General features: G+C 40.5%; 1 protein-coding gene across 2 annotated transcripts; it reads right to left on the reverse strand.

The window, feature by feature from the left end:
• Positions 1–7032: 7032 nt before the first annotated feature.
• On the reverse strand, positions 7033–18144 carry pold3 (polymerase (DNA-directed), delta 3, accessory subunit). Of its 2 annotated transcripts, none has more exons than XM_084178608.1 (12): positions 18004–18126; positions 17469–17524; positions 17257–17356; positions 17049–17088; positions 10095–10227; positions 9727–9973; positions 9530–9602; positions 9286–9421; positions 8952–9067; positions 8737–8837; positions 8529–8607; positions 7033–8319 (listed from the first exon to the last, which is right to left on the reverse strand). In XM_084178608.1, exons 1-12 carry the CDS (start codon positions 18058–18060, stop codon positions 8120–8122), a joined length of 1338 nt encoding a protein of 445 aa, XP_084034734.1. In that variant the 5' UTR covers positions 18061–18126; the 3' UTR covers positions 7033–8119. The 2 variants fall into 2 exon arrangements, with proteins under 2 accessions (XP_084034734.1, XP_084034735.1); XM_084178609.1 differs by having other exon boundaries at positions 7093–8319; positions 8952–9064; positions 18004–18144.
• Between the last annotated feature and the right edge of the window lie 5429 nt (positions 18145–23573).

The raw sequence follows: 23573 nt of genomic DNA on the forward strand, positions 1-23573 counted from the left end.
AAAAACACTTCTCCATTAAAAACACTTCTCCATTAAAAACACTTCTCCATTATAAACCCTTCTCCATTATAATCACTTCTCCATTATAATCACTTCTCCATTAAAAACACTTCTCCATTATAAACACTTCTCCATTATAAACACTTCTCCATTAAAAACACAGCTTATTTCTCTCCCAACTTGAAATGTTATTAGTATTTGCTATATTCCAGATTGTAATGTTATATTTTGAGAAAGTAACTTAATCCCGGATAATAATGCAAAGTACAGCATCTCTCATTGTGGCAGTTAGTGGACAGCGGTGGAGGAGCTGACAATTTTAGCACGTTTTCACTTCAAGATTATATATTTTATTGCTGGTGGAAAATCTTGAAACTTTTAGCATTTATATGGTCTGTTCATTTTTTGAGTGGACGTTTCAAATTCCCTCTAAGTAGCATTTGGCCAATTCAGCTATGCATGCTTAGTCTTGGCTCAGGAAATAGTAACAGCTGGGGGCAGTTAGTCGGTATAAATCAGCTAGTGGGGTCAGCTCTCTGTAGGAGCATGTCTACTCAACCCTGCTGCTGCCCATTGTTAAAGAATATGTCAGACCAGAAAATTCTCCCAGAGCTGAAGAAAACCTCACTAGATGTAAAGTAGATTAAGGGTTAGAATCGGAAGTAAGATTATTTACTGTGCTCACTACAATACTGTAGTTATATCTGCATTTTGAAATATTCTCTTCTCTGGTGTTTTATTGAAAAGTGTCTCAACATGTGAGTAGCAACAATATATTATTGTATGCTAGATATCTCAAGTATTCATCCCCCTTGGCGTTTTTCCTATTTTGTTGCATTACGACCTGTAATTTAAATGGATTTTTATTTGGATTTCATGTAATGGACATACACAAAATTGTCAAAATTGGTGAAGTCAAAATGAAAAAATTAACTTGTTTCAAAAAATTATAAAAAATAAATAACGGAAAAGTGGTGCGTGCATATGTGTTCACCCCCTTTGCTATAAAGCCCCTAAATAAGATCTGATGCAACCAACTACCTTCAGAAGTCACATAATTAGTTAAATAAAGTCCACCTGTGTGCAATCTAAGTGTCACATGATCTGTCACATGATCTCAGTATATATACACCTGTTCTGAAAGGCCCCAGAGTCTGCAACACCACTAAGCAAGGGGCACCACCAAGCAAGTGGCACCATGAAGACCAAGGAGCTCTCCAAACAGGTCAGGGACAAAGTTGTGGAGAAGTACAGATCAGGGTTGGGTTATAAAAAAATATCGCAAACTTTGAACATCCCACGGAGCACCATTAAATTCATTATAAAAAAATGGAAAGAATATGGCACCACAACAACCCTGCCAAGAGAGGACCGCCCACCAAAACTCACAGACCAGGCAAGGAGGGCATTAATCAGAGAGGCAACAAAGAGACCAAAGATAACCCTGAAGGAGCTGCAAAGCTCCACAGCGGAGAATGGAGTATCTGTCCATAGGACCACTTTAAGCCGTACACTCCACAGAGCTGGGCTTTACGGAAGGGTGGCCAGAAAAAAGCCATTGCTTAAAGAGAAAAATAAGCAAACACGTTTGGTGTTCGCCAAAAGGCATATTGGAGACTCCCCAAACATATGGAAGAAGGTACTCTGGTCAGATGAGACTAAAATGAGCTTTTTGGCCATCAAGGAAAACGCTATGTCTGGCGCAAACCCAACACCTCTCATCACCCCGAGAACATCATACCCATAGTGAAGCATGGTGGTGGCAGCATCATGCTGTGGGGATGTTTTTCATCAGCAGGGACTGGGAAACTAGTCAGAATTGAAGGAATAATGGATGGCGCTAAATACAGGGAAATTCTTGAGGGAAACCTGTTTCAGTCTTCCAGAGATTTGAGACTGGGACGGAGGTTCACCTTCCAGCAGGACAATGACCCTAAGCATACTGCTAAAGCAACACTCGAGGGGTTTAAGGGGAAACATTTAAATGTCTTGGAATGGCCTAGTCAAAGCCTAGACCTCAATCCAATTGAGAATCTGTGGTATGACTTAAAGATTGCTGTACACCAGCGGAACCCATCCAACTTGAAGGAGCTGGAGCAGTTTTGCCTTGAAGAATGGGCAAAAATCCCAGTGGCTAGATGTGCCAACCTTATAGAGACATACCCCAAGAGACTTGCAGCTGTAATTGCTGCAAAAGGTGGCTCTACAAAGTATTGACTTTGGGGGAGTGAATAGTTATGCACGCTCAAGTTTTCTGTTTTATTGTCTCATTTCTTGTTTGTTTCACAATAAAAAATATTTTGCATCTTCAAAGTGGTAGGCATGTTGTGTAAATCAAATGATACAAACCCCCCAAAAATCCATTTAAATTCCAGATTGTAAGGAAACAAAATAGGAAAAATGCTAAGGGTGGTGAATACTTTCGCAAGCCACTGTAGACCTACTGTATGTGTCCATGTCTTACTATCCTAAATGTAGCCATTTACTGTGGATAATAGGCCGTTAGTAGCAGTAGATTGAGGCAGGTGAGGTCAGCAAACAAAATAAATATCAGAAATATCTGCCCCTAGGCTGCTACACCATATGGTGCCTCACAGATAGGGTTCGTGAGGAACTGAAGCAGGCAGGCAGTCTTTTGATTCAAAGCTAGCCAAATTGTGTTAAGTTAATTAAGTCTGATAGATGTGTTTGCTTTCATAGCTGGTTAGGTGTTCAAGAGAACCCCTGAGTTTATGCTTCATCAAAATACTTCCGAAATCTATTAAGGGCACTGTTTTTTATACCCTTTCCCTCTCCTTAATTAAGTTGGCCCAGATCATTTCAGCTGATGATCAGGGCCGTGCCAAGAAAATATGGACAATACTGGGATTCATGTCATAAACACTTCAGTCATTACACCCTCTTTCCTGAACCCCACTGTTAGAGGTTCACATTATTAAACACATGCTTGTAATGGAGGCATGATTCATAGACCAAGACCACGTTTCAGAAGGATATTTTTTTTCATCATTGAAATGATTATTGTTCAAGGGATTAAGAAAAATGGACAACAACTTTACAGTTATGGAGGCATCTATTTAAAACATGGTCAGATCACTCAATAACTCTCCCTATGATTACATACTAAGTGAAGTACAGTTTCCAAGTACTGTATACTTGTGCTTGATGAATGGGGACAATCTTGAATGAACTCATTTGGCACATTGATTAATGAGTGTTAGTGAGGCAATCAGCTGCCTGGCCTCAGAGCCAAATGCAGCTTCCACACACAGTAGTATTCTCCAACAACTGTTAGGTCTCAATGTATGAGCCCCCCCAAAAAGTTGTATCCAAACATCTCTCAGGCTTGATTACAACGATTATGCCAGATGTGGAGATACTGGCACACACAGATACACTGAAATGGACCTGAGGATGTAAATTCCTGAAGATCCTCAGAACCCTCAATGCCTTCCCCAACAATGTGTCTTTTGGAGCAGAGAGGTTCTCTATTGCCAGATTCTATTATATCACCAAGTCCTAAGAGCATGTGTAAAAAAAACCTGGTTTCAATTAATTATTTACTTTTGAAGAGTTTGTCTAAAGAGAAATAATGGGATTATAAAAGTAAAATACAAGTGAGTGTTTATTTGCATTTAAAGAACTTAAAATAGAAAAAAAAAAACGGTTTTCTCAAGTGCTTGGTTGTAAGCAATTCACAGCTTCATGTTTCTCTAACATCTAGAATCAGAGAGAGCAATCTGTTAAATAAATAATGTGTTACTGGCAATAGGTGCCTTTGCAATTGAATCACTTGTATCAAGAAGTTGAGCAGTGACTGTGCTAGTAGTCAAATGTGTGCTGTATTTGTATAGTGTAGCATGCCTTCATAATGTAGACATACTTGTATATTACAGCATGCCTTACCTTGGGATAACTTAATACTTATGGTTTTCTGCCAGTCCTTAAAATAAACATAAATATAATCTGAAACAGTCTTTTATACACCAAAACAAACAGGACGGCAATGAACCGTCTAATAACCTCAAGATGTGCTCTGTAAATCATAGGACGGGGGCATTGTCATCCTATGGGGGCATAGCCATGGTAGCCAAAATAATGGCCTGCCCAGCATTTTTGTGCATGACCCTAAGCATGATGGGATGTTGAGTCCTTAATTAAACTCATGAACCATACCTGTGTGGAAGCACCTGCTTTCAATATACTTTGTAAGTGTTTCCATTATTTTGGCAGTGATCTGTATTTATTCTTTGTATGCATGACATCAATCATAGATGTTTTTCTACAGGCAAGTGATCTTTAATCATCTTGCCCCTGTAAGAATGACGTCCACACTTTTAACACTTTTTTACTCTAACATTTGCAGGTAAATAACCATGCCATCTTTTCTTCGGATTTCATCATGCATTCCTGCTTGTTAGAGTATTAATGTATGTTCAGTTTTTGTATGTGAGCATTGACAGAGATACTTGTAATGAAGACTGGAGAAGGAATGTGCAGGGTCCATTGGTTTACCACGGACAACATCATATTTAATTTATTCAGAGACTAGGACGAAATCAAGTGCCCAAGGCCTGTTTGAATATAATAATGTGGAATCACTTGATATATATCTTTTTATGCCTATTGATTTATTCCACCTGGGCATAAAAGTGCATTCCACATCTGCCTAGCTGGAATATAATTGAAATCGTACGGTGGGCAAGACCATGAAATCAAGGAGAGGGAAAGAACAAGGGATGGACAGAGAAACCAAATTGTGGAAATAACTGAATAGTTGGGGGTTTGAAATTACATGGATAAATTTGGGTGCACATTCAGTATCCACAATGTTGGTGTACTTTGTAATTGACTGTATGTTACACAGTAGAGAGATCTTTAACATAAGTATTCACCTCCCTTGGATTTCTTCACATTTTATTGCATTACAAAGTGGGATTAAAATGGATTTAATTGTCATATTTTTGCCAACGATCTGTGATGTCAAAGTGGAAGAACATTCTGATTATTTTTTTTTAAGAAAAATGAAAAATAAAAGACTAATATACCTTGATTAGATAAGTATTCACCCCTTGAGTCAATACATGTTAGAAACACCTTTTTACAGCTGTAGCCATAGATTTTTTAAAGCAGATTTAAGTCAAAACTAACTTGGCCACTCAGGAACATTCACTGTCTTTTTGGTAAGCAACTCCAGTGTCTGGTGTAATGCAGACTGAAGCAGGTTTTCCTCTAGGATTTTGACTGTGCTTAGCTCCATCCCGTTTCTTTTAATCTTAAAAAACTCCCATCTTTGCTCTTGTCAAGCATAGCAATACCATGATGCAGCCACCGCCATGCTTGAAAATTAGGAGACTTACTCAGGGATGTGTTGTGTTTTGGATTTGCCCCAAACATAAGGCTTTGCATTTAGGTCAAAAAGTGTATTATTTTGCCATGTTTTTTGTTGTTGTTGCATTATTACTTTAGTGCCTTGTTGCATACAGGATGCACGTTTTGGAATATTTTTTACTCTGTATATTTGTATTCTTCTTTTCACTCTGTCATTTGGGTCATTATTGTGGAGTCACCACAATGTTGATCGATTCTCAGTTTTCTCCCATCACAGCCATTGAACTCTGTAGCTATTTTGAAATCACCAATGGTTATGACATCCCAGAGCAGTTTCCTTCCTGTCCTGCAGCTCAGTTCAGAAGGACTACTGTATATTTTATGTGTCTAGGTGGTTTAATACATCCACAGCATAATTATTAACTTGACCATGCTTAAAGAGATATTTAATGTCTGATTTGTTATTGTTACACATCTACCAATCACTGCCCTTCTTTATGAGGCTTTCGAAAAGCTCACGTCTTTGTAGTTGAATCTGTGCTTGAAATTCAGTACTTGACTGAGGGACCTTACAGATGTTGTATGGGCATTCAGAAATCATGTCAACCCAAATTATTTCACATGGAGTCCATGTAATTTATTATGTGATTTGTTAAGCCAACTTTTACCCCTGAACTAATTTATGCTTGCCTAAACAAAGAGGGTGAATATTTATAAACCACTATATTTAGAATTTTCTTTTCACTTCGACATTGAGTATTTTGTTTAGATCAATTACAAAAGAAATCACAATGAAATCTATCTCAATCCCACTTTGTAATGCAACAAAATGTGAACAATTCTGAATTAAATTAAATTGAGAAGTTGTCTCCTTTTCGCTAATGCACAGCTGACACATTCTCTTAATTTCTTTCTTTCCTTGAATTGAGTTTTAAGGAATAGTTTTTTTACTCAAACCACCCGCAGGCCTGATTGGACCCCCTCACGGGCTGTATATTTGACACCCCTGTTCTACATTTTAAATTTTTTAAATTTTAGTCATTTAGCAGACGCTCTTATCCAGAGCGACTTACATGAGCAATTAGGGTTAAGTGCCTTGCTTAAGGGCACATCGACAGATTTTTCACCTAGTCGGCTCGGGGATTAGAACCAGCGACCTTTCGGTTACTGGCACAACGCTCTTACCCACTAAGCTACCTGCCGCCCTATGACTAGACTCAGGTAACTATCCGCAGAGTATATTTGATGTTGTGCTGTTGTTGGGCTCTGCAAAAGAAGTCATTCAAAGTGTTGTAACCTTTATTTGCCTGGTTTCATTTGTTTTGACATTGTTTAGTTTTAATTGTTTGTTTCTTTGAGGATAGGTTTTTGTCAGTCTAAATGTAGACATTTTGACAGTATTGTTTTATGTACCAAACTACAATGCATTAGTTCAAAATACATACCTGCATGCCCCATCCCCACCAATAGATTTATACCCAGCTGCCTGCATTTGATAGTAAATGTATCACCCAGGCCCCCCCTCACACAAATGTACCTTTGAAGAAACCTGGAAACCGTTTATCATGTTCCCTCATTGCAAAGTCTCGGAGATGGAACCCTACCTCAGTTTAGATCATCCATGGCCTGTTTTTCCATTGCATGAGTTTGCTTAACAGTTGCCTTTTACTCATGAAAATAACTCTACGGCACACACAAGGTGACCAATGTGATCAGATCTTTTGCCAATAATTTGGCAAAAGATCAGAATTGGGCTGCCTGTGTAAACATAGCCAGAGCACCTAAAGTAAGATTGGGGTCAGTTCAGATTGTGCTGGTGGTCAAAGCGGAACAACTGTAGAGCGCAAACATTGTTTACATTTAATTGATTAAATTAATCCAAACATACATCATTCCCAAAGCACATTAATGTAGTTTAATTTTGTCCTGGGAATTTCTGAGACAGTTTAAATTGCTTAGAGCCAGTCGGTTTATAAATTATCAGAATACAGCCTGTCAAAGGGTGTTATCCTGCATCAACGGGTGTTGCAAGCCATGCAGCAATCAATAACACAGCTGTGGCACTGGATCAGACACTTCATTTGATTCCAAAGTGTGCTTCCAGAGTTAAGCCTTGCCAAAGGCAGACCATTTTCTATCAATCGTAACCTAAGAGCCTGAGTGATGTTGTGTCAAAACCACAGGAAGCAAACCTATTACTCAAAGACAAGACAGGATACATCTAAAATGCCACCACTGTATTTTCTACACAGACCAGTTCCATGATTATTCATATATTTTGAATATTGAACACTTTTCAACTTGGCTTTAACATACTGTAGAGAACACAATATATGAAAATATATTTAATGAACATTGAAGTACATTTTCTACCAGCAATAATAGCATGAGACAATAAAAAAAGAAAACAAGGGAAATCACTGTTTCATGGGGCAGGTAAGAGCGTGCCACACTGCTGCCGTTCAGAATCTGTACTGGTTCACCACAGTATGAACTCTTCAACTCTTGCAGAATTGTAACCAAATTTAAAACCCCAAAATAAATGCTGCAATGATAAATTAGCTATGATGGTATTTTACAATGCATTTTATCATATACAGTAATGTGGAAATTGATTCAAAAGTGTGATAAAAAAAAAAAGTAGTACAGCATTCCACCAAATGTTGCCAAGTGATGTATCTGCATCCATCCATCCTCCGCCACATTTGAAAATGTGTCTGTCTAGATTCTCTCCACTTGGGCCTCAAGCTCCTTACCAGTGTTCAGTACAACAGTATGAGTATGTCTATCATTTCTTTTGGAAGAATCCCATAATAGAAGCCTGCTTAGTTGATTTATTACAGGCTGCAGCAGCTTTCTTACTTTTCTCCTCCTCTTTCTTGCCAGTTGATGGTTTTGGTGGGGTTGGATTCTTCGGAGTTGGTTTACTGACCTTAAAGTCGTCCTCAGTCTCAGAGTAGGATTCACTCTCATAGGCTTTCTCGGTCACTGGGAGGTAGACAATATTTAAATGATTTTCAGATCAGACATCAAAATCAGCCTATAAGATATTTTATTTTGCATATAAAGAATGATTTAGTAACTTTGGGGAATATAAATAACCTTCATGTTTATGTCAGAGGAGTTAGGCCTAGGCAAAATGTTTACACGTAAAAGTTGAATAGAAACAAAACTCCCAACATAACTCAATAATTTACCAATGCATCCTTCGTCATCCACAAATGTGTGAGATTTCAAGACACGTCTCCTCTTCCTTCGCTTACAATCTGAAAGCTGCTGCATGGATTGATAGGTAGACAATCACAAATTGGTGATTAAAACCAAATTAAACATGCTAATTATATATCCTGCAACTTCAACAATTTAGTACCCAAATAAAGTAGGAGTAAAAATGTGAACGCTTACATCTGAACGTGAAACAGCAACTGGTTCTTTCTTTACTTGAATCTCAGGACTTGGTGATGGGTCCCTCTGTTCTTTTAACTGTGGAGGAGAATCTGGAATAACTGTAACATAAAACAGTTGTTTTCAATCATGAAACAGTTGAATAATGAAGTCCAGTATGAATGTTTAGGGCAGCCTGAGCAATATGCATACCCTCTCTTTACAGCTCATATTACCGTCATCATCACTACTGTCTGGCTGGGGTTTCTTTATCCTCCGTCTCTTCTTCTTCTTCTGACTCGCATTCTTCTCCTCTTCACCATCAGAATGTTCAAGACGCTTGGTCTTACTACTGAGATGAAAATATCCTGTTAAAGCATACTCTGGAAATGCCATTCAAAACGTCAATGTTCACCACAAAGACAAAAAAGTTTTTGTTCTGAGATACTATACAACTTTAGTGTCCAAAAAATACTTCCTCTTATAATCACTTCAGTATCCATGTTACTTTTGTTATGACAAAAGTTTTATATTTATAAAAGGACTCCTACCAGGTTTAATAGTACACACCTTCTAATATATTTCTCAACCACAGCATCCTTTGCAGGAGTCTCTGCTTTAGGGGGTGGGCTTGAGGGCTTCTCATCCACTGAGGAAGATGTCTGGGCTATTTCTACCTCTTCCTTGATGGATTTGTCAGGTTTTTCTGTGGTGGATATACATGATTTATCTTACAGATTTAAAGGACAATAGTAGTATTTACATGTGAAACTATAGAAAGAGATGTATGATATGGGATTGTTGAAATACTTACTGGCTGCTTGTTTCCCAAAGAAGTTACTCATAGGAGTTGTCTTGGCAGCTGGTTTAGTTTTGGAGGTCTCAACCTACAATATCAAACAAATGTGACATCGCAAGTTAACATTACGGGTTGCAATTTTGAGCACTGGATCAAAATGAACACCACATGCCATTTGCAGTGTACACACTAAGAGAAACACAAACACATACCACAGGTGCAACCTCTTTCTGCTCCAATTTAATCTCTTTGCTTGAATCTTGATTCTTGGAGACATTCTTGTTTGCAAACATTCCCATAATGCCTTTCGGCTGCTTGGAGGTGGGTTTAGAGGCCAGATTAGAAAGGTTTGCTTTGGATTGCTCCCTCTCTGGTGGTGGGGCCTGTGTCGTTTCACAGGCCTGCTGCACCTCTGCCAAGGATATAGGCACTGCATCGGCACAACGAATTGCACTGTACCTGCAAATAGATTTTATGTTCTGATAAATAGCCTAGGTCACTAAACCTTTGAATATTTCACGCAAATTTCTCAATCTATTATTTTGACTTTGAGTGTAGCTTAAAGTAAAGATAGATGTACCTGCTGCAGTTTCTTAGATTCTCTTTCACAGCATCATAATCAGCACTGTACAGAGGACCACTGTCTTTCAGTACAGCCTTCTGAACACTGTACACGTGTACACTGACCGTCAGGCTCATCTTCGCCTTCACATCTACAAAAGACGACCGATGATGTTTTGGTGACACATTCAGTACACTTCATATTCATCTTGATGAGAAGGCAACACTACAACAAAATAAGTCAGGAAATGAGGCAGATAAACAGAACTTACTAGGGATGTGAATCTTTCCTTTCAAGCGCAATTCGATACACATCTAGATATGCCTTCAGAAAGTATTCCTACGTTGACTTATTCCACATTTTGTTGTGTTAAAGCCTGAATTCAAAATGGATTAAGATATATTTTTTCCTCACCCATCTACACACACTACCCCATAATGACAAAGTGAAAACGTTTGTAGAAGTTTTTGCAAATGTATTAAACGCAGAAATCAAATTTACATAAGTACTCACACCCCTGAGTTGAGACTTTGTAGAAGCACCTCCTCTGGGTAAGTCACTCAGAAACATTCACTGTCTTCTTGGTAAGCAACTCTAGTGTAGATTTGGCCATGTGTTTTAGGTTATTGTCCTGCTGAAAGGTGAATTCATCTCCCAGTGTCTGGTGGAAAGCAGACAACCAGGTTTTCCCCTAGGATTTTCCCTGTGCTTAGCTTCATTAAGTTTTATCCTGGAAAAACTCCCCAGTCCTTAATGATTACAAGCATACCCATAACACGATGCAGCCACCACTATGCTTGAAAATATGGAATGGTACTGTGTAAAGTGTTATTTGCCCCAAACAGAACACTTTGTATTCAGGAAAATAAAAGTGCATTGCTTTGCCACATTCTTTGCCACATCACTTTTTATTCTGTACAGGCTTCCTTATTTTCACTCTGTCAATTAGGTTAGTATTGTGGAGTAACTACAATATTGTTGATCCATTCTCAGTTCTCCTAGCACAGCCATTAAACTCTGTTTTAATCACAGTGAAATTCCCAAGCGTTTTCCTTCCTCTCCGGCCACTGAGTTTGGTAGGACGCCTGTATCTTTGCAGTGACTGGGTGTATTGATACGCCATCCAAAGTGTAATTAATAACTTCACCATGCTCAAAGAGATATTCAATGTCTGCTTTTTTACTTCTACCCATCTACCAATAGATGCCCTTCTTTGTGAGGCATTGAACAACCTCCCTGGTCTTTGTGGTTGGATCTGTGTTTGAAATTCACTGCTCGACTGAGGGACCTAATTGTATGTGTGGGGTACAGAGATGAGGTAGTCATTCAATGTTCAATAATAATAATATTGCACAGAGAGTGAGTCCATGCAACTAATTAAGCACATTTTTACTCCTGCTATAACAAAAGGGGTTAAAATTACAAAAAACATAATTGCACTTTGACACTATGGGTTATTGTGTGTAGAACTGTGACCCCCCCAAAAACTCACAATTTAATACATTTTAAATTTCAGGCTGTAACACAAAATGTGGAAAAAGTCAAATGGGTGTGAATACTTTCTGAAGGCACTGATACGATACAGGAATGATCATTTTAGTTTGAAAACGATCTGGTTTCATTTAGCTTTTTGTCCCCCCACTGATTAACTTGTAATTTTACAAAAATGGTTTGAGCTAGTAATATGTCAATATTTATGTTTATATTGGCTTTGTCATAGCACATCATTAATGCATTTAATCACCATTTTATTTCAGCTTGTTCTCTTTGAAAAAACGTTAAGTCAATTCACAATGATATTGGGCTGGATGCTGATATGCGAAACCTGCTGAATGATCAGAGAAATGATAGTCAAAGCTTTTCTTTTAGGCTATTTACAGAAAAAAAAAAGTGCTGGATGCTTTGCTAGCAATAGACAAGAAATCCACAGGGGCCGACCAATTGGATCCCGGTCTGCTTAAGTGTGCAGGGCCCATCATTAAATGGCTTAATAACCCACATTTAACATTGTTATCAGCACATAAAATTTAAATTAAAATATGGAAATCAGACCGTGCTGCCACTCCATAAGGGTGGGGATAGTAGTGATCTTAATAAATATCGGCCCATTTCAAGGCTTCCTTGTCTGGCTAAGATTCTTGAATCCTTAGTCAATGTACAACTTCGCTCTTTTTTATGTAAATCAAATCAGGGTTTAGGCCTGGGCAAAAGCTTTTGATACTGTTGATCATGCCATTTTATTGAACAAGTTGTCCTCGATAGGCATGAGCTCAGACACCTGTTCATGGTTTAATGATTATCTAAGTGACAGAACTCAGGCTCATGATTGATGGGGTTAAGTCTGAATATCTTCATGTACATAAAGGTGTACCACAGGGGTTGATTTTGGGACCGTTATTCTCCTCACTATTTATATAAACACCATTGGTCAAGCTGCATATAATCTATAGTACATTCGGAAAGTATTCAGACCCCTTCACTCTTTCCACATTTTGTTACGTTACAGCCTTATTCTAAAATGGATGAACAAACATAAGAGTGTCTGCTAAATGACTTTTTTTTAAAATCCTCAATCTACACACAATACCCCATAATGACAAAGTGAAAACAAGTTGTTTGAAATTTTGGAACATTTATTACATAATTGTTTTTTAAATACCTTATTTTTGTAAGTATTCAGACCCTTTGCTAAGAGACTCGAAATTGAGCTCAGGTGCATCCTGTTTCCATTGATCATCCTTGAGAGGTTTCTACAACTTGGGGTCCACCTGTGGTAAATTCAATTGATTGGACATGATTTGAAAAAGGCACACACCTGTCTATATAAAAAGGACCCACAGTTGACAGTGCATGTCAGAGCAAAAACCAAGCAATGAGGTCGAAGGAATTGTCCTTAAAGCTCAGAGACAGGATTGTGTCGAGGCACAGATCTGGGGAAGGATACCAAAACATTTCTGCAGCATTGAAGCTCCCCAAGAACACAGTGGCCTCCATCATTCTTAAATGGAACAAGTTTGGAACCACCAAGACTCTTCCTAGAGCTGGCCGCCCCCGGCTAAACTGAGCAATCGGGGGAGAAGGTCCTTGGTCAGGGAGGTGACCAAGAACCCGATGGTCACTGACAGAGCTCCAGAGTTTCTCTGTGGAGATGGGAGAACCTTCCAGAAGGACAACCATCTCTGCAGCACTCCACCAATCAGGCCTTTTTGGTAGAGTGGCCAGACGGAAGCCACTCCTCAGTAAAAGGTACATGACAGCCTGCTTGGAGTTTGCCAAAAGGCACCTAAAAGGACTCTCAGACCATGAGAAACAAGATTCTCTGGTCTGAGGAAACCAAGCTTGAACTCTTTGGCCTGAATGCCAAGTGTCAGATCTGGAGGAAACCTGGCACCATCCCCACGGTGAAGCATGGTGGTGGTAGCATCATGCTGTGGGGATGTTTTTCAGCAGCAGGGACTGGGAGACTAGTCAGGAACGAGGGAAAGATGAACAGAGCAAAGTACAAAGAGATCCTTGATGAAAACCTGCTCCAGAGCCCTCAGGAGCTTAGACTGAGGCAAAGGTTCACCTTCCAACAGGACAACGTCCCTAAGCACACAGGACAAGTCTCTGAATGTCCTTGAGAGGACAGAGCTTGAGAGGATCTGCCAAGCTTGTAGCGTCATACCCAAGAAGATTCGAGGCTGTAATCGCTGCCAAAGGTGTTTCAACAAAGTACTGAGTAAAGGGTCTGAATACTTACGTAAATGTGATATTTCAGTGTCATTTATTAAAAATAACAAACATTTATTTTGCTTTGTCATTATGGGGTATTGTATGTAGATTGATGAGGAAAAACATTTAATCCATTTTAGAATAAGGCTGTAACGTAACAAAATGTGGAAAAAGTCAAGGGGTCTGAATACTTTCCGAATGCACTGTATATGCTGATGATACTACTATGTATGCCATTGCCCCAACGGTTGATCTGGCTGTGTCAAAACTAGTCAGATTTTATAGCCATGCAGGAATTCCTTGCCGATGTAAAACTTGTGCTTAATACGGGAAAAACGAAATACATGTTTTTAAACTCTCGTAAGAATGTTTCAGATGAACTACATGTTCACTCACTAGATGGAAACCATGTGTTTGTATTTGATACCATTCCACCCATTCAGCTCCAGCCATTACCACGAGCCCGTCCTCCCCAATTAAGGTGCCACCAACCTCCTTTGATTTGGAATGATATGGATTTGACCTTAAAAAAAAATATATAAGAAGCCAAGATTTAAAAAGTTGGCTTTTTCTACCTAAACAGATCATGCCTCTCTAAGTAGTAGGAAGCAGATTATTCAGTCAATCTTATTTATCTGTTCTTGATTATGGTGATATTATTTATCAAAGTGCAGCTGCTACTACTCTTAAACCTTTGGATGCCCTTTTTTTTTTATACTCACCACTGCTTCCTGTATCAAACGGTTGGCTGGACTTTGCTAAAGACCCGTAGATCTCTACATTACTCCCTTTTTGTTTACAAGGCCCTACTTCACAAACCTCCGTCTTATCTAACTTTGCTGTTGAAGTTTGCTGTATCCGAGTTGCCTAACCCGTTCACATGATTGGTTACCTCGAGGTTCCTAGGGTCTCCACCGATTAGGTAAATCTGCTTTTAGTTTTAATGCACTGTATTGCTGGAACAAAATTCAAAATACATTTCATGTTGATGTTCTGGTGCCAATTTAAAGCATTGATTGGGGACTTATTTGGGGAGGAATGTAACTATTTTTCTGGTTGATTTGTGATGTTTTATTTGTGCTTTCCATGACTGTTTTTTTTTGTGTGTGTATACAGTGGGGAAAAAAAGTATTTAGTCAGCCACCAATTGTGCAAGTTCTCCCACTTAAAAAGATGAGGCCTGTAATTTTCATCATAGGTACACGTCAACTATGACAGACAAATTGAGAAAAAATATTCCAGAAAATCACATTGTAGGATTTTTAATGAATTTATTTGCAAATTATGGTGGAAAATAAGTATTTGGTCACCTACAAACAAGCAAGATTTCTGACTCTCACAGACCTGTAACTTCTTCTTTAAGAAGCTCCTCTGTCCTCCACTCGTTACCTGTATTAATGGCACCTGTTTGAACTTGTTATCAGTATAAAGGACACCTGTCCACAACCTCAAACAGTCACACTCCAAACTCCACTATGGCCAAGACCAAAGAGCTGTCAAAGGACACCAGAAACAAAATTGTAGACCTGCACCAGGCTGGGAAGACTGAATCTGCAATAGGTAAGCAGCTTGGTTTGAAGAAATCAACTGTGGGAGCAATTATTAGGAAATGGAAGACATACAAGACCACTGATAATCTCCCTCGATCTGGGGCTCCACGCAAGATCTCACCCCGTGGGGTCAAAATGATCACAAGAACGGTGAGCAAAAATCCCAGAACCACACGGGGGGACCTAGTGAATGACCTGCAGAGAGCTGGGACCAAAGTAACAAAGCCTACCATCAGTAACACACTACGCCGCCAGGGACTCAAATCCTGCAGTGCAGACGTGTCCCCCTGCTTAAGCCAGTACATGTCCAGGCCCGTCTGAAGATTGCTAGAGTGCATTTGGATGATCCAGAAGAGGATTGGGAGAATGTCATATGGTCAGATGAAACCAAAATATAACTTTTTGGTAAAAACTCAACTCGTCGTGTTTGGAGGACAAAGAATGCTGAGTTGCATCCAAAGAATACCATACCTACTGTGAAGCATAGGGGTGGAAACATCAAGCTTTGGGGCTGTTTTTCTGCAAAGGGACCAGGACGACTGATCCGTGTAAAGGAAAGAATGAATGGGGCCATGTATCGTGAGATTTTGAGTGAAAACCTCCTTCCATCAGCAAGGGCATTGAAGATGAAACGTGGCTGGGTCTTTCAGCATGACAATGATCCCAAACACACCGCCCGGGCAACGAAGGAGTGGCTTCGTAAGAAGCATTTCAAGGTCCTGGAGTGGCCTAGCCAGTCTCCAGATCTCAACCCCATAGAAAATCTTTGGAGGGAGTTGAAAGTCCGTGTTGCCCAGCGACAGCCCCAAAACATCACTGCTCTAGAGGAGATCTGCATGGAGGAATGGGCCAAAATACCAGCAACAGTGTGTGAAAACCTTGTGAAGACTTACAGAAAACGTTTAACCTGTGTCATTGCCAACAAAGGGTATATAACAAAGTATTGAGTAACTTTTGTTATTGACCAAATACTTATTTTCCACCATAATTTGCAAATAAATTCATTAAAAATCCTACAATGTGATTTTCTGGATTTTTTACGTGTACCTATGATGAAAATTACAGGCCTCTCTCATCTTTTTAAGTGGGAGGACTTGCACAATTGGTGGCTGACTAAATACTTTTTTTCCCCACTGTATATACTTTTTTGGGGGGTGTATAATGTGTATATTTATGTTGTATCATACAGGGCGCATTTGAAAAAGATACCTAGGACTCAATAGGTCTTCCCTGTTAAAATAAAAGGTTAAATACAAAAATTACAAAATTCTAACACAGCTTTGGATTTCACCCAGTCCCAAAAGTTAATGTATTGATCATTTGGAACTTCACAAAGGAGAGCTGCTCTTCTCCCGTTCTGATCAGTGTGGCTCACAAAATGATTGCTGTCCTTGTTATGAAATGACAACTTTACCCTATTCATGTAAAAAATGACCAAATGCAATTGTAGATCAATGTTATACGCAGTTACATGCATAGAGGTTCGATAGGCTACTGAAGGAGAGGACGCATCAATTCAGTCACAACAGATTCGAGGTATTTTCAGAATAAGGCAGAAATTAAATAGGATTCATAGCGTTTGAATCAATTTTCTGACCAATGCATACTTCATTTGGATTTGGCTCCCGCAGACCGATTCACTCATATCTTAAACATTTGAAACGGGGATCGGTGCATATCGATGAATTGTTAGATCCCTACAACTTACCCTCCAGCTGATCCTCTCGCACTACTGACACCCTGTGACTCTGAAAAGAAAGCATTGAAAAGACCTAAGCTGTGTAAAACACAAACTAAAACAAAGCAAGAATCCTATGTCCAAATAGGCTTACTGCTGCATGTCATGTTCTGAAGGGGCATGGTGAGCAGCTGTGTGCATTGTACATGAAAATTGCCATTTTGGCTTGTTCTCTTACCATGGTGCCATTCTCGACAAACTTGCCAGACACAAGGTAGGTGGCATGGAGCGGAGCAGAGCTTTCTTTCCTCTTCTGATCCAAGTAATGGTAGAGCATTCTGAAACAGACATCATGATGGACCCATAGAATGTCATTTACAGGTGGTGGTTTAAACACAACAAAACGTTCAAAGGCAGGTAATGTGGGTGGTTCTGGATAACTTTACTCACTGTTTGGCTAGGTTGACATGGACCCCAAGTGTGAGACTCAGCCATTTGTAGGTCACCTGTTTGAACACACAAGACAACACAACAGTTTGTTGTCAACATAGATATGTGGGGTGCATTAAAGTTGGTTAACCCAGAACTAAAGTCTTGCGTAATTGGTCATATGTTTACGCAACTAATGTTGTTTGTCCACGAGAGATTTGGGATGCATAGCTACCTAACTAACGTAGATCACTAGGTATTTAACCCTTTTGACAACTTTTCAAGCTCTGGTGTATTCCTATCTTTTAGAATTGCAGCTCCAATCTTCCCAAATTCAACCGTAGTTAGCTAGTCTCCAAATGCGGGGCCTGGTGATGCAGTCTAAAAACACTGGGCGAGTGATGGCTAAATTCGTTAACGTTAGCTAGCTACTACTGTTAGTAGCCTGAGCAGTCACTGAGTCAGATAGCCAACTAGGTTAGCTAGCTTCTAGTATTGACCAAAGCAGCTAGCTAGTTGGATAGATCGAGATATATTAATTAACTAGATGACTTACGATTTTATTCTGGTCGTTGACAAATTCATCAATATTATCCAAGTAAAGGTCATCCATTGTTCAATTTATGTAGCTAACTAGTCGATAGCTCTTCTACCTCCGTTTCTGTTTCAGGCGGGAAGAGAAGACACTGACATCACTGACGGCGCTTTATTTACTTTTTTTCATGCGTTAGCCTGGGATATGTTCAAGAGCATCAAGCGTTCGGTGTCTGTTGTCTAGCATTTGTACAGAATCACCATGACACACAAAGTTGATGAGATATCCCATATCACATTGGCCCGTTGAAAGATGGACCGTTTTATAAACTCATTTATTAACACATTGATACACAGCTGAATTACAAAAGTATTCCACAAGCCTGGGTGACAGCTTGATGAGAGAGCTTGGTAAATCTCTCTTCTTTGTCATCCTATACTGCCACCCAATGGAATGTAAGGTACTACACCATAAACTTTTACCAGATAACAAATCATAAGTGCCACATTTCTGAACACTTGCACACCAGGAAGCCACTCATTTCATTCCAGTGGTTAAACCCTGTTGAGCAGGAATGTTTCATCAATGACTGAGTGAACTAAACAAGAAAACTGCACTTACCTACAGTATAAAATGTACAATAACTTGTTTCAAATGCAATACAGATTAACATAATTTAGTTCTAATTGTAAATCGCTCTGGATAAGAGCATCTGCTAAATGACAAAAATGTAAAATGTAAAAAGTTGGCAGAGTTGAAGGTGATCTCCCATGGGCAGATTCTGATGACCAAATTACGCAAGATTTTACTTCTGGATTAACATATATTAAATTGAAGGTAATTCCATCTCAATCCAAGTCATTGTAGCGATTTAATTAGAACATCTAAGAACATCTGGCGTAAACAATGAATTTATCTGCCTTTCCAATAGACCATTGATGACATCTTGATTATGTGAGTACAGGGTATTGTAAAACCACAGAGTCATTTTACCTCCAGGTGAGGGAAGTCCTCAGCATTGAGTGTCACGTTGCAGAGGCCATTCAATGAAAGCTCAAGTTCCCTCAGGGAGGGGAATTTACCAAAAGGCTCTGAAATATGTATTTTGTTACATTTCTATTCTGTTCAAATTAAAATGTTTGTCTAGGATGTTTACTAATAAAAACACATAATTATATGATAGGATACCTATGGTAAGAGAGTTGTCAGATGCGGTGACATAAGCAACATTTTCAAAATCCAGTTAATCTTCTGTCTTGACCTGTCGAAGAAAGAGAGAAAAACCTGAAACATGCAACATGAATGTAACTTTATGAAGCTACAGTACCAGTCAAAAGTTTGGACACACCTACTCATTCAAGGGTTTTTCTTTATTTTTACTATTTTCTAGAATAATACTGAAGATATCAAAACTATGAAATAACACATATGGAATCATGTAGTAACCAAAAAAGTGTTAAACAAATCAAAATATATATTTTAGATTTTAGATTCTTCAAATAGCCACCCTTTGCCTTTACGACAACTTTAAACACTCTTGGCATTCTCTCAACCGGCTTCACATGGAATGTTTTTCCAACAGTCTTGAAGGAGTTCCCACATATGCTGAGCACTTGTTGGCTGCTTTTCCTTCACTCTGCAGTCCGACTCATCCCAAACCATCTCAATTGTGTTGAGGTCGGGGGATTGTGGAGGCCAGGTCATCTGATGCAGCACTCCATCACTCTCCTTATTGGTAAAATAGCCCTTACACAGCCTGGAGGTGTGTTGGGTCATTGTCCTGTTGAAAAACAAATGATAGTCCCACTAAGCCCAAACCAGATGGGATGGCGTATCGCTGTAGAATGTTGTGGTAGCCATGCTGGTTAAGTGTGCCTTGAATTCTAAATAAATCACAGACAGTGTCACCAGCAAAGCACCCCCACACCATAACACCTCCTCCTCCATGCTTTACGGTGGGAAATACACATGGGGAGATCATCCTTTCACCCACACCACGTCTCACAAAGACACAGCGGTTGGAACCAAAAATCTCAAATTTGGACTCCAGATCAAAGGACACATTTCCACCAGTCTGATGTCCATTGCTCGTGTTTCTTGGCCCAAGCAGGTCTCTTCTTCTTATTGGTGTCCTTTAGTAGTGGTTTCTTTGTAGCAATTTGACCATGAAGGCCTGATTTACACAGTCCCCTCTGAACAGTTGATGTTGAGATGTGTCTGTTACTTGAACTCTGTGAAGCATTTATTTGGGCTGCTATTTCTGAGGCTGGTAACTCTAATGAACTTATCCTCTGCAGCAGAGGTAACTCTGGGTCTTCCATTCCTGTGGCGGTCCTCATGAGAGCCAGTTTCATCATAGCATTTGATGGTTTTTGCGACTGCACTTGAAGAAACAAAGTTCTTGAAATGTTCCGTACTGACTGACCGTCATGACTTAAAGTAATGATGGACTGTTGTTTCTCTTTGCTTATTTGAGCTGTTCTTGCCATAATACGGACTTGGTCTTTTACCAAATAGGGCTATCTTCTGTATACCCCCCCCCCTACCTTGTCACAACACAACTGATTGGCTCAAACTCATTAAGAAGGAAATAAATTCCACAAATTAACTTTTAAGAAGGCACACCTGTAAGGGTTGAGGTGAGGTGTGACCCAGGTGCGGTGCAGGATATACAGTAGGCAGTAGGCAGAGATGGTGAAACAAGGATCTTTACTGGTGGTCCGAAGCCAAAATACAAAATAACAGACTTTTCACGACAAAAGAAAGGCGGAGCAAATAAGTTTCCAAAAAACCGGCTGACAGCCAAAATACGAAATACTACCTAAGACTGAAACAAATAACGAAACAGGGAGAACACTTCTCAAGTACCTGTACATAGATCTCCGATCAGAAACTGAGTAGTACTGCTGGACATAGAGAAACTAGCAGAGAAAACTGAGCAAGGGAACACAGGGAAGTGAGGGCATAAATACACAGGTGAACCGATAGACACAGGTGACACCAATAGGATGATGATTAGTCCCGACTGTGAGTGAGGAGGCGACGGAATGTTGTTATCAGCCCTGGGTCCAGAATGTCCCTCCTGGGCACCCAGGACCGCTCCTCTGGCCCATAACCCTTCCAGTCCACCAGAAATTGGAGACCCCTCCCCACCGGCCGGCAGTCCAGGATCCGGTCCACAGTAAAAGGGGCGGCAGGTAGCTTAGTGGGTAAGAGCGTTGTGCCAGTAACCAAAAGGTCGCTGGTTCTAATCCCCGAGCCGACTAGGTGAAAAATCTGTCGATGTGCCCTTAAGCAAGGCACTTAACCCTAATTGCTCCTGTAAGTCGCTCTGGATAAGAGCGTCTGTTAAATGACTAAAATGTAAAAAAAAATGTAAATGTAAAAGCCGGCTGCCCTCCGACGAGGCGCAGTGGGGGAACAGGACGAGGAGGGGGACCCAGGGGACAGGTGGCGACGGGCTTGAGGAGGGACACATGGAATGTGGGATGCACCCGCATGGTGGGGGGAAGTTGCAGGCGGTAGGCCACTGGGTTGACTCGCCGGACCACTCTGAATGGCCCGACGAACCGGGGGTACAGCTTCCTGGACTCCACGCGGAGAGGAAGTCTGGTGTGGAGAGCCACACCCACTGTCCCGGGCGAGAGATCGTGATGCCTGATGTTGAGACCTGACCGAGGCCCGCCCACGCCAGTCGCTGACTCCACGTAGCACCTCCTCCAGATCCTGGTTGACGCGCTCCGTCTGACCGTTTGACTGGGGATGGAAGCCGGAAGACAAGCTGACGGAGGCGCCGAGGCAGGTGGCGAACGCCTTCCAGAACCTGGAGGCGAACGGAGGGCCCCGATCCGACACCATATCTTGGGGAAGGCCATAGACCCGGAAAACGTGCTGCACCACCAACTTAGCCGTCTCCCGGGCCGACGGGAGTTTGGGAAGGGGAATGAAGTGGGCAGCCTTCGAGGACTGGTCCACAATGACCAGGATGACTGTGTATCCATCAGAAGGGGTTAGGGTGGAAATGAAATCCAGTGAGATGTGGGACCAGGGGCGCTTGGGGATAGGCAGGGGTCGGAGCAGCCCTGCCGCGGGCTGACATGAGCTCTTTGTGCCGCGCGCACACCAGGAAAGCAGCCATGAAGGCGCGCGTATCCCCCTCAGCAGATGGCCACCAGAACCTCCTATGCAGGAACTCCAATGTCCTGGCGCCCCCAGCTTTGGGTACGTACATCCTCCCGGCCTCTTGCCCCGACACCCCCCGAGAGGTGTCGAACACCTTACGTAGCTCCTGGGTGAATTGGTAGGAGTCGGAGCATGCCGGAGTTTGGCTCTCCCACTCCGCGGTAGCCCAGGAAAGGGCCCTGCTCCGTCGGGAAGCAAGGGAAGACAGGGAAGTGAGGGCATAAATACACAGGTGAACCGATAGACACAGGTGACACCAATAGGATGATGATTAGTCCCAACTGTGAGTGAGGAGGTGCCTAAGGTTGTCGGAGGATGACACCTAGTGGGTTGCTCCGGAACTGCGACCCCCTCCTGTAACACACACCTGTTAATTGAAATACATTCCAGGTGACTACCTCATGAAGCTGGTTGAGAGAATGCCAAGAGTGTGCAAAGCTGTCATCAAGGCAAAGGGTGGCTATTTGAAGAATCTCAAATATAAAAAATATTTTGATTTGTTTAACACTTTTTTGGTTATTACATGATTCCATATGTGTTATTTCATAGTTCTGATATCTTCACTATTATTCTAAAATGTAAAAAATAGTAAAAATACAGAGAAACCCTTGAATGAGTAGGTGTGTCCAAACTTTTGACTGGTAATGTATGTGTCTACCTATAAACTTCTCCCATTGGAATGTATAGTCTGTTTGAATTCATCCTTTCTTCGACAGGTCAAAATAGTATATTTTACTGGATTTTGAGAATATTGCTTATTTCACCACATCTGACAACTGTCTTACCAAAGGTATCATATCATATAATTATGTGTTTTTATCATTAAATTCATCTCTCAAAGAGCTAATCTTAACAAGTTCAATCTCTGCTCACTGATGTCAACAGAGCACAGATCAAAGGGCTTGTCCACACAATGCAATGACAACTACAAGGCAAAACTCAAATTAGTTTTTTCATGAATTATTTCTAATGAGATGAAATATATTATTTAATAGATACATTGTTCATTGTTTACTTTATCATCAACTCCTTGGCATGGGTTCAGGGGTTTCTCTCAAATGACATTGGTAAACCAAATGTATTCTTTGCATCCATTGTATAGCCAGGAATATCTGATGTCCCAGACTCTCCAACCAATGTGCAATTAGACACAATTGATTTTTAGGCAAAACTGTGTCCCTCTGTTTGCACATTCTTGTATTGATGTTCCACCTCAAGAAAACAATCATGTAGAATTAATTTATACCAGACAGTCTTGGGTAGATCAAATGCCATCCAATAGGCCTATCAGTGAACTGATCACAAGACTACAGTGAACAGGGAATAATATTGTTGGCAGAGAGTGGTGAATTCATACCTTATTTCCGTTGATGAAAGAATGAACGGATGGGAAACCAATTGGCGGGGTA

This window comes from Coregonus lavaretus (assembly GCF_964263955.1).
Source record: "Coregonus lavaretus genome assembly, chromosome: 15".
In the NCBI taxonomy this organism is placed as follows: Eukaryota; Metazoa; Chordata; class Actinopteri; order Salmoniformes; family Salmonidae; genus Coregonus; species Coregonus lavaretus.